The sequence below is a fragment of the Hyperolius riggenbachi genome, chromosome 5 (genome assembly GCF_040937935.1).
Source record: "Hyperolius riggenbachi isolate aHypRig1 chromosome 5, aHypRig1.pri, whole genome shotgun sequence".
In the NCBI taxonomy this organism is placed as follows: domain Eukaryota; kingdom Metazoa; phylum Chordata; class Amphibia; order Anura; family Hyperoliidae; genus Hyperolius; species Hyperolius riggenbachi.
This window is the reverse complement of record NC_090650.1, coordinates 265524704-265537309: the sequence shown is the minus strand read 5'-3', so window position 1 is coordinate 265537309 and position 12606 is coordinate 265524704. Positions and strand designations below refer to the sequence as shown.

The window sequence follows — 12606 nt, the reverse complement described above, 5'->3', positions numbered from 1 at the left end:
CTTGGTATCGGTCCTGGTAATCTTGCTCAGCTGTGCCAGTCAAGCTCTTCTGCACATGCGCGGAAGGGCCACACATGCGCAAAAGAGCCGACTGGCGTGACTGAGCCAGATTGCTTGGTCTGACACAAGGCCCAACCTGCAAGCGATCTGCCTAGTTGATCTATTCAACCTCAGCGATGCCGATCCCATTGTTCGTGCCGCTCCCCTGCCCGCCCTTTGAAATCACACATGTGCCACTTGTCATCTCTCCGACGTCCCCACACCCCCCCTGCATAGAAACACAGTGCATCATCAGCTACACAGCTGACACATGTCTGTGAAGCCCGGCCTAGCAATGTCGCTCTAGGGGCATCAGGTCCTGAAACCCATTGGGAATCATCCATCAAAGGTGTGTATGCAGCTTTACAACTGCACAACTCCTTCCTTAGACTACAAGGTTTATCTCTTCATGTAGTGCAGAGATTGTGAGAAATGTAGTCATGGTCACACCTAATTAATCCGCCCACTTGCTGAATTCAGAGAGGAGAGTAAGAAAGCGTATACAGTGAAAAGTACATTTGTGCCAGGAAATAGGTATTCTGTCCGCACTTTAAGGGCTTGTTCATATTATAAGCGTTTTTGCTTATTTTTAAGTGCTGGCAATTTTATAAATCGCCTTAACCCTCCTGGCGGTTGATTTTTTTCTGCCAAATAGGCAGAAATCCATTTTTTTTTTTTTTTTTTTAAATTTCATGTAAAGCTACCAGAGTGGTAGCTACATGAAACACCACTCGAGGGCGCATGTGTCCCTCTAGTGCAATCGTCGCCGGCATCAATAGCAAACAGGGGAACGCGTGTATAACACGTTCACCTGTTTGGCTTCTCCTGTCGCCATGGCGACGATCGGAATGACGTCATGGACGTCAGCCGACGTCCTGACGTCAGACGCCTTCGATCCAGCCCATAGCGCTGCCTGGAATTCATTGGTCCGGGCAGCACAGGGCTCTGGCGGGGGGGGGGGCTCTTCCACCGCTGCGTGCGGGCGATCGCCGCGGAGCGGCGGTGATCAAGCTGTGCGCGTGGCTAGCAAAGTGCTAGCTGCGCGCACAGCACTTTAAATGGGGCGAATCGCCCCACCAGGGGCTGAGATATCCTCCTGCGAGGCATAGCCCAAGCTCAGCTCGGGCTTGCCGCCAGGAAGGTTAAAAGAGCTTGTGCTATGTTAGCTTATGTAAATACTCTCACATAAGCGATGAGCTTTCTATCCAATCACAAACGTGGCTCCTGCACCGTTTCCAGTGCGTTTGCAATTCAATAGAAAGTAAAGCAAAATCGCTAAGCGTTTGAAAAAGCTCTTTGAAAAGTGATTTTCTGAGCGATTTAATGAATAAATACATTGTATTTATTTATTTCCAAGTCAAAGAGTTCACTTCCTGATTGACGTCAGGAAGTGAAAAAAACATCGCTACACAAAAGCGCTTAGAAAAGCGATTTTCTCAGCGCAAATCGCTTAGAAAAGCGCCAACAAAATCACCCACAAAATCGCTCTGCGCTGGCAATTTATAAAGTGAACAAGGCCTGACTTCCATACACTGGCTATATTCACTTACCAATTAAAGGCATGCGCCTAGTTCATTTTGGGTGTTTAAAATCTGCACGTCCAGTTTCATAGCATGAACCACTGCTATATATTTTGTGCATGCTTAACTCACAATGCACTGTAGAAAGCGAGTTAGGATAAAGCACTCCGCTACAACTCAGTGATATGAAGATGCCCATACAACTGAGATTTGAGAGCCCACCTACAGCGTGATGTCCCAACTGTGCCATTCCATCGGCCCTCTGCCCACCCCCCTCTTCCCACATAGGAACAGAACACGTCACTAGACTGCAGGCTAACAACACCTCTGTAAAGTGTCAGCTCTGCAATGTCGCCCAACGGATCATGTACCGGCGACATTCATCGTATGTGTATGAACCCTCAGCCTTAAGTTTTTAGTCCCAGATTCTAGGCTGAAGCTGAATGCTTTGACATTAGGCAGCAAAGTTAAACATTTCTTGTTTAACAAATCTGAGTACGTTTCAGTGTTTAAAAATCGAAAAGGTCACTTCAATACATGCCCTATTAGATGCTGGTCAGAGGTACTAGCTCATAAACAGGAAGGTACAAGTTGGAAAAAAAATCATATTTATGGAAGACATGGGAATGGTGAGAGGAAGCTACAACTGCTTATTTAAGAGGGAATAATAGCAGTCTAATTTCAGACTTAGCTGATCAATCCTTCCCTTCTTTCATCATCTACTGTGCCCACAAAGCACATTGTTTGATGCCAAGGAAAATAGCTAATTACTTTGACTGCCTGTGGGTCGATTTAACGTTCCACTAAACCCCAAATTGAGCAGGGCAAGTTCTAATGGAAATCAAGATAAGTCAGTACAAACTTTGTATATCAACAAAGTGATCAAAATAACATTTTATGGGCCAGATGTGCTTGGAACAGTACGCAGCTTGCTTCCTGTTTTTTTCAGGATTCAGCTGCTGGTTGGGTCAATCAAGTCTGACCATTTGATGTCCAAAATGGGAAGAACAATAGATAACAGACTACATTCCCCAGCATTCCGGCATTAAAGTAGAAAAATGTCTACCAGACACCTTTTTACAGTTCACGTGAGTAGATAGTGAGCAACTGTAATGCTGGGCATAGACGGTTCGTTTATGTGCCGGTATCGAGCCAGCGGCTCGATGCCAGCGTGTCACCGCTTGTCCGCACGTGCGCGCGGATCGATCCCCTTCCTTATCAGCATTTTGTTTCTACCATTGTCCGCCCGCGGGGATCAAGCACGGTATCGATCCGCTGCGGTGATCGGACAGGTTGAATATTATCAATCGAGTCATCAGCGGCTCAATTGATAATATAAAACTAACCGTCTATGCCCAGCATAAGGTTTCGCACACATGCTAGATGAAACTCTGTCCAGCCTACTGATAACAACTGCCTGTGCCAAGAATCTATTGTGTGTACTGTAGCGCCCATCCGATACCTGGTGAGTGATCCGCCTGATGGACTGACTTAGCTGAGCATGTGCCAGGGCATAGTTCTTCCTACTTACCTGGCTCACTTTGTGATGCTCAATGTCCACCACTTTGTTGACCCTCCCCCCTTAATACAAATACCACCAAATACCACACAGCAACAGAAGGTGTTGCTAGCCTGGAGGCTAATGATGTTGCTGTACAGACTTTTCTTTGCACTGTTGCCCAAGAGATTGAGTCGTGATCCCTACTGGATAACAGTCCTTATAGGTGTACCGTATATAAGGATTAAAGGACAACTGAAGTGAGAAGAATATAGAGGCTGCTATTTGTATTTCCTTTTTAAACAATACCAATTGCCTGGCAGCCCGGCTGGCCTATTTGGCTGCAGTAGTGTCTGAATTACACCAGAAACAAGAATGCAGCTAATCCTGTCAGATCTGACAATAATGTCAGAAACATCTTATCTGCTGCATGCTTGTTCAGGATCTATGGCTTAAAGTATTAGAGGCAGAGAATTAGCAGGATAGCCAGGCAACTGGTATTGCTTAAAAGGAAATAAACATAGCAGCTTCCATATCCATCTCACTTGAGTTGTTCTTTAAAGAAAACTTGAATTGAAAATGAAATGTCAAAATGTCAATAACATGCACACATCATGCTTACCTCCCGCATAGTCTACTCCTCAATCTATTTCTCCTCTCCCGCGTCCTGTTTGTCCGCTGTGAATGATGGAATTCTCCATCCTCCATTTAAAAATGGCAAAGACCCTGTAACAGCTTCCAGGACAGCACACTGTTAAACTGTAATAGCTCCCACTTGAGCCATAGGGAAACATGGACATTACATTGCACATCAGTTGTCCTCTCAGTTAAAACTGACAGCAACTGATATATAACTGACAGTAACTGATCTATTTCAGATCTGACAAAATCTTGTCAGAACTGGAAGGGATCGTTGATAGAAGAAAATGGTGAGCTTGTGAGAGGATCTGACAGCGAGGTAAGTATGTAATATTCATTTGCAGGTACATCATGTGTTTATTTTAAATAATTGTACTCAGTTCAGGTTCCCTTTAAGACCTCAGCTCTGATAACAGTGAACAACAGGATAAATTGGTATGAAGGCTTGCACCCACTAGAGCAATTTTTTTGTGCAAATGGTCCCAAAATGCTGCACGTCCTGCGATTGTGATTTTGCGAATCGCAATTGCTACTGTGGAATTTGTTACATTTATTTACATTGGCAGACCATAGGGAAATCACTAGCGATTTAAAACAATCCTTAAATGCTCAAAAAGTGCTCTAGCGGCTTCCAGCCCTAAAGCATATGAATATGAGATGAATAGGTGCACAGCTGCAGGCAAACACAGTTTCACAGAGGATTTTTCCACTTGAAAAGTTAATTTCCAAAGGCAATACTTTAAATTTTACCCTAATCATTGTGATTGCTTGCGAAATTTGCCCAGTTTCATTTTGGATTTAGATGGGGTTTAAATCAGTGAGAGACATACGTATGCTCCTGGACATGTAAGCATGGTCTGAACAACTTCAGGATTTTCTGATGGTTTATTCCCTGAAATTCTTCACTCTGCCAAGTAGCTCCTGCATGTACTATGGAGAAGTGGTGGTGGCACACTGGGTTTACTTTGAGCATTCACCGCTACCTCCTTTGCCATGTCATAAGCACAGATGCTAACACTAACAACTCAGTTTTTCTATGAACATGGCCCACAACATTCACTCAGTGGTAACCCATCCACATTTGTGGATAGGTAAACGTTCATATTTTTTTTTTTATTTGGTCAGAGGAGAGCTGGGAAGTTTGCATTTGCGATGTGATGATAGTGTGTGACGCAACCCAACATATTTTGAAATTAGCCTAAATAATGGTTACTCAGCAAGGGTAAGTTAAAACAGAATAAAAAACAGCCTCTTCTGGCAACCTGCACATCGCAATGTACCTCCTCACCACTTATCTGAACCACAGGCGGAATGTGTGCCTTGACTGATAGCGCACAGCCGATTATCGTTATTACGGAATGGAACTGGGGAGAAGCCCCTGTGACCGCAGGGCGGCCCAGAGCTGTAAGGGGGCCCTAACTACTACTTCACTCCCTCCGATAAAGGTGGTCTCCTGGCCAGAACACAATGCAGAGATGTAAATGTATCCATTGTGGGACCATTGCAGCGCATTGCTGTGCTATTACAACTTATGTTATAAAGCACAGCAACACGCATAGTGAGGAGGTACTACAAAGAAAATGCTGAGAGAACAAAGGTCTGATGGACTCTGTGAATGAGCCCTGCCAGTACACTCCTCTCAACATGGAGACAATTGCAACCTTACATGCTTTTCAAACCTGTCTGCTCAGTTACCCTTCCTCGATCTGTTGGCAATGTCTGTCTGCCGTATCTTTCAGTAAAATGGTCTGACTGTGCAACTGTTATCTCATGTCTGTGGGTACCTCATAACTCTACATGATCATACATAATTTCAACAGATTTTCCTCTTGATAGGCCCTGAGGTGACAGTTCTGTTGCTATATTTTGCTGACCTGACAGTCAAAATGTGAAAAAAAGTCTGAGTGTGTGACTCTCTTAGCCTGCAAAGTGAGCATTAAGATTTATTCACAGTGGGACATTGCGGAGCTGTGTTATAAACTCTTATAACACAGCTTACTGCACTGCAACGCTAATCCTATGCAATGCTCACAGTGCGACATTAGCATAGCATTGTAACATGCAGGGCTGGATTTATACTCTTTCCTGCCCAAGTCCACTGTCAGCAGCCGCCCACCTTCAGTACAGGTAGCCAGATGACCCCCTACCCCCCTACAGAATAGCTAGTCAGATGATCCTTCCCCCTTCCCTCCAGTACAGGCAGCCCATTGACCCTTCCCTCTAGCATAGGTAGCCAGGTAAAAAAAACCTTCCCTTCAGTAGATAGCCCGATGCATCTCCTTCCCTCCAGTATAGGTAGCCTAATGACCCCTCCCCTTCCTTCTAGTGTAAGAAGCCATATGACCCTCCCCATTCTGTATAGATAGGTAGCCAGGTGACCCTCCCCAGTATAGCCTGCTGGTCACCCACCCCTGATCCTGTGGTGCCCTAGGCCATGGACTATGTGGCCTTGGCTTAAATCCAGCCCTGGTAACGTGTAGCGTTATGGAGACGCACTGCTTGCAGTGGGTTACCTCTAAACGCACAAAATACCAGGTACAGGAAAGCATACTTTTCATTGCCTGTATGCTTTACTGTACCTACTGTAGGCGACGGTAACGCAGCGTTACTACCTTTTTTTGCATTGCAATGTTGCGTTGTAATTTTAACGTCGCAATACAACGCAACATCCCACTGTGAATGAGGCCTGAATGATTAAGAATGTTACTTTGGGCAACACAGGTGATTGTAATCTCACATGAGATAACAAATTTATTATCATGCAGGAATTGAATTAACACATGTAAAGAGTGACTATGGGGTCACAGAGGGGCCTTGCCTTCCCTGTGAAGCAGGAACGCAATGGAATGGGAAAGTGGCACTATACATTACCTGTGCATTGTGTAGCATACAGTGAAGCATACAGGCAATTACAAGTATGCTCACTGTTAATGTGCGCGTTTTGCGGGATGCCACACTTTGTTATAGCATGAGGTACAGACTAACCAGCAAGCTCATGGTGAACCAGAACTCATTGGAAACAGTCTGTATGCATGTTGGATTATTCTGGCTCTGTACAAATTAACAAGCGGACACATCATTGCATTCCAGCGGTTCTGGAGGTGTGTTTAGCTTCTAAGGGTAACAATGGTTAATCAGAATCAGAATCATTTTATTTCGCCAAGCATGACTGGGTCATGCCCGGAATTGGGTTTGGCACAATGGAGCGGTACATAGAAGGAAAGGCAGAAAAAACGTTAGAATGACAGTAATACATCATACTCAAAATATAGACATACACAATATACAATCAGCATTAGATATAGATATACATATAGCTCAGTATCCATCTTTCAAAAGTACACTGCTGAAGTTCACCACTCTAATGCAGGTGGTAGGGCACTCCTATGCAGGTGGTAAAGCGCTGATAGAGGGTGGTAGAATTTTAAGGGAGTTCAGGAGGCTAACGGCCATTGGGAAGAAAGAGTTCTTGTGTCTGGTGGTCTTGGTGGGGATGGCCCGGAGTCTCCGACCCAGTGGAAGTGGGGTGAAAAAGCAGTGCCCTGGGTGAGAGAGGTCACTTGCAATCCTCAGTGCCCTGGCTCGCAGTCTTGTGTTATACAGGTGGTCAAGTGGGGGCAGAGGTCTCCCAATGGTCCTCTCTGCCGACCTAATGATCCTCTGTAATTTGTGCCTGTCACTGACGGTGGCTCCCGCATACCAGACCAAGATGGCGGAGCAGAGGATAGATTCAATGGTGGCAGTGTAAAAGCATGTTAGAGCCATGCCAAACTTCCGCAGTTGGCGGAGGAAGAAGAGTCTACGCTGGGCTTTCCGTTGGGTTGACGTGATGTTGACTCTCCAACTGAGATCAACATCACGTCAACCCAACGGAAAGCCCAGCAGAGACTCTTCTTCCTCCGCCAACTGCGGAAGTTCGGCATGGCGCAGGAGATTCTAACATGCTTTTATATTCAGCAGTGTTGCACTGGGAGCCATCTCAAGCTCACTCCAACCTGAATTATCGCAAATTCTTTCTGTTTTAAGAAAGCAAACTTTTGTTTTTGTTATACCATAATGCACTTACCACACTGTGAACACCGCATAGGTGTTGCATTGCATTGTGACATTTGTGTTAAAACCTGGCCATTATGCCGCAGCACAACCCTTCACAATGAGGTTAGGAGCGCACTTGGTTGTGTTGAGCTTTCTGCATTGTGCATTTTTGCATTTTCTGTGTGTTTTGTGGTTTTTCAATATTTTTCATTTTTCAATGGTTAAAGATACAGTATCATATTTGTTTTACTAAAAAACTCATGTAAAAAAATACACCTTCTGCTTCTCCGTTGAAATGCACTATGTGTTTTTCAGATACGTTTCATAGAAATATGTAGCAAGTTTTGCATTTGAAAGCACAGTGGAAAATGTAGAGGTGTTTTTTATGCTGCCAATAGACTTTCATTATGTGCAGAAATTTATGCGTTTTCTGCAATGCAGGCAATCCTTTGTGAAGGTGTGTATTTAGCTATCAACTAGGTTCCCTCGCTCATCAGTTTAGTACAGGGAAACTCATCTAATTGTTGCATGCTGGGATATGTACTACACAGGCTCCCAGGGCCGGATTTGTACTTTTTATAGCCCAAGGCCCACCACCACCAGCTGTATCCGGACTAGAAGCATCCTAAACTCCCCCCCCCCCCCCATGGCAGGGACTAGATCTGGCATGGGCAAACTTGGCCCTCCAGCTGTTAAGGAATTACAAGTCCCACAATGCATTTGCCTTTATGAGTCATGACTGTGGCTGTAAGACTCCTGCAATGCATTGTGGGACTTGTAGTTCCTTAACAGCTGAAGGGCCACGTTTGCCCATGCCTGGACTAGATTGTAGGCTCCTCTGAGGACAGTTAGTGACGTGATGGTTGGGATTAGATTGTAAGCTCCTTGGCGAGTGGCACATTCGGAGAGTGACTGGTAGCTCAGAGATCACTGTACCTGTTCGCTGCTGCTTCATCCCCTGAGTGCCAGTCCAGCTGTTGGTAGCCGCCCACCCCATGTGCAAACTCTGTGCAGCAGGATAAAAGTTCGGCAGACTAACTGCTAGTGCCACCCTGCTGCCCACAGTCCGCCCCTCGCTTTCCTGGCGCCCTAGGCCATGGCCTATGTTCCCTTGCCAGAAATCCAGCCATGCAGGCTCCCAGTATCACAAAAGCAAACAAAATTTCCAAAAAACTACATGCATTTGTAGCTGTGCTTTTCATGCCATTTTGGTGCGTTTTTAAGGGCCTATTCACACTTGCAAATGCAAAATGCTAGCATTGCACCGGCGATTCTTCTGCGATTTACATGGAAAAATCACTGTACACTTTCGTGATTTTTGAGCGATCAGGATTAGCTTTTTTTAGCATTGTAATCACGATTGCTTTAAAATCGCAGAAAAATGCTGCAGGTAGCCCATATAGCGATCAGCGCTAATCGCAATCGCAGCAGTGAGATCACTGCCATATAGTTAATATTGCGCTAGCGATTTAAAAATCTAATCGCCCCAGTGTGCATGGACCTTCAAGATGGTGGTAGCCTGAATTTCAGCAATCCACTTATCAAACATTTTAAACAATGGTGGAGTAGCTATGGTTGAATTTTGTTTTCTATTTATATCTGTGGGCACAATATGGTCAAAGTTTTTTTTCTGGTTTGGTTCCTCTTTAAGTGCATAAACATGACTAGCAGTGGGATTTGAGGATGAAGTCAGCTGATCTATGTCGTTTCTTTTTCTTGCTTTGCAGGCAGATTTGTAAAGAGTTCACAGATTTATTGTCACAGGACAGATCCCCTTTGGGCAACTCCCGGCCATCTCCCATCTTAGAGCCCGGAATCCAAAGCTGCCTGACACACTTCAACCTCATCTCTCATGGCTTTGGCAGTCCAGCAGTGTGTGCGGCCATCACAGCCCTGCAGAATTATCTCACTGAGGCACTAAAGGCAATGGACAAAATGTACCTGAACAACAATAACCCCAACAGCCACACAGACAGCAGCAAAGGTGGAGACAAAGACGAGAAGCACAGGAAGTGACTCTACTGCGCCTACTCTTCTTACCTGCCCGCCAGGCCAGCACTCCGTGGGGTTGGCCTTCTGCCCAGTGGAGCATATAGACAAGACATTCCGTGCCATTCTTCCTCTGGAGATACAAGGCTGCACTGCCTCCTTGTCCATCCTTCTTTGTCGTTTGATCCACCTTTGGATTATTACCAGGACAGTTGATGGAGCCAGGAAAAAAAGTTGTGTCTCATTAGTGTTTGAAATTTTTCTAAGAAAACTTTTTTTTTTTTTAAAGAAACCAGTTCTTGCTGAAATATATATATCTATATGAGAGTCATCGGACTGAATCACCACCTACTCTCTTCCTATGAAATTATAGGCCTGTTAGGAGGCTGATGAAGATGACATTTATCAGTATTGTGAATAAACTTGAACACAAAACATTTGCAGTTCCATGTCATGTCTTCAAGTTGTTCCCTCCCCCCATAAGGTAATGAAAGAAACCTGAACTTTTTATGTTTGTCTGGACACAGAGATCACGGTCACTATTATAAGGGAATCAGTGTTTATGTATATATTTATTTATGTGTAATTTAATGGGGATTGTAAATATGGTGCGTCTGTTTAAAGTAAAAAAAACAAACAAAAAAAAAATCAAATTTTTTTTATTTATCTGGTGATCTCGGTTACCTATTGTTTAGTAGGTTGTTTTCCAATTTCCCTGCAGTTTATGTGGCTCTTGGTACTTCCTTAGGACAGGACATTGGTTTAATTTTTTTTAATTTTTTTTTTTTAGGGGATTCCTCATTTTTAGCCCTGTGGTAGCATGTTAAGACAACAATGAAGCAGCAGAACAAATAAAAAATAAAATGGATTTTATATATCTTTAGTATTACATAAAGTCTTTTATTTCCTTGAGAAAGAAACATTTGGTTGATAATGAAAAGTGGGGGTGGGGAAATGGTTTGTCATTCTTTATTTGTTGTGACTTTAAATGGGAGGTTCTATACATTTGTCCTCTTAAAGCAATACAACAAAGATGGCGTTTTGCTATAGGGATGGATTGAATCGGGAACTTCTGCTACCGGCTTGGAACGAAGGAATAGCTTCAATCGGCTAAAGAATTGAGGGATTTATTTTTTTGTAAACGATAACAAGTCTTCTCCTTTGTGCAGTAAAACTAGAGCTGCTTTAACTGAATAAAACACCTAAAACAAATAGAAAAAAATTCAAAAACAAATTCACAGGTCTATTGGTTAACTACCAAAGTTACAATATTAAACAACAGTAGACTGTGAAGGAGATTGGAGCTATTGAAAAAAAGTGTTTTAATAGTTTTAATGTAAACGCAAAGGGGGTGGCTGTTATCAGGTACCCCACAATCTCTTTAGACTGAGCCCATTTACTACATTTCACTGGGTACTTGCAAGCGATATCAGATTCCCTGCTGTGGCATCCCTTTAGAAAACAGCCCATTTTGGTTGTTTCTGATAAAATATCGTGTCTATGTACTAGAAGCACAAGGATCTCAGCGGCTGATTACTGAAAGTTTCCCACAGTAAAGTGAATCTGAATAAAATGTACACAGGGCTGTTTAGCAGCAGAGATGCTCCAGTAAATCGGTGTCTCCCTGGGTCCCTGTGCGTGGGGGCAGCACAACTGGCTTCTAGATCGTATTGACTTGTATGAGAAGAGCCTTTTCACAGCTTACTAATGTATTATAGTCTTTTGTTGACCAGGTGAATAAATATTTGATACGCTTTATGTCGATTTTTTTTTCTTCCCGCACTGTCTTTACCCAGGCGTATTTTTGTCCATGGCAGTATATTTTATTCGGTATGGTTACAGTAATTGAGTTTAACTCTCCCCTGACAATTGCTCCTCGCAATAAGCAGCTGAACCCATTGTTTCCCTCAAGTATAATAAAACTAACTTTCAACTCGGAGTTCAAAGTAGGGGAATCATTTTGATTTTTCAAGCCTGATATATATATATATATATATATATATATATATATATATATATATATATATATATATATATATATATATATATATATATATATATATATATATATATATATATGTGTGTGTGTGTGTATTTTATATATAATTTTTTACACACGCATACTTGAGTGCAGTTTCCGAAAGCTGCTAGGCACTGTTTTAAATGTAGCAGGTCCTGCAGCTATTTGGTTGCTTGAACAAACAAATAGAAGGTTTGGGAGGCTTAGCGCTCCTGTGAAAGGGGTGTGCTTGGAAAGTGCTCGGGGGCACGTTTGATAATTGTTTGGGGAATGGACATATGAGCTATTGCAAGCCGTTAATATTTCTTTTCCTCCAAAATGAGATAAAGAGACCTTTAAATACCCAAGGAAATACAATGTTCAAATGAATTGGGTAATCTTATTCTTTTTTTCCACGTTATTCTACATAATCCGTTTGTCGGTGTCATTTGATGTTATTGCTCCTGTTGGGAGTTATTTTATTTCTGTGTAAGGAGGCATGAAATAGCTGACATATAAAAGATGCTTATTCATCAAGAGAGGTGAAGCGTTTGGTAACCCATAGCAACCAATGAGCGTCCTGCTCCGGTTGTCATGGGTTACTGCATCACTGGTACTCGCGCTGAAGCCCAGGGGGTGCACAATGCAGCGACGTTAAAGTCATATTTTCATTTGGATACTGCATTTCCCTCCTAGATTAACAAGTGTATTCATAGATAGGGTCAATTCCCTAACGTGTATTGAAATGCAAACGGAATGGCTAAAATGACCAGCGATTTTAGGTTCTTACCCCCCCTGAGATGCGACTGAGTATCTTAGGCAGGCATGTAGGTTTATGGTAAGTTGTTTACAATAACAGTGCAATAAGAATTAACTCATGCTGTTTG

General features: G+C 43.2%; 1 protein-coding gene across 7 annotated transcripts in view; it reads left to right on the top strand.

Annotated features, from left to right (window-relative positions):
* TFAP2A (transcription factor AP-2 alpha) overlaps positions 1-11659 on the top strand; it is a 42107-nt gene extending 30448 nt beyond the window's left edge. For all 7 annotated transcript variants that reach the window (XM_068236877.1, XM_068236880.1, XM_068236875.1 and 4 more), the window contains exon 7: positions 9459-11659. In XM_068236877.1, coding sequence (XP_068092978.1) covers positions 9459-9747 — 289 coding nt within the window. In that variant the 3' untranslated portion in view covers positions 9748-11659. The remainder of the gene's footprint in view (positions 1-9458) is intronic.
* The last annotated feature ends 947 nt before the right edge of the window (positions 11660-12606 follow it).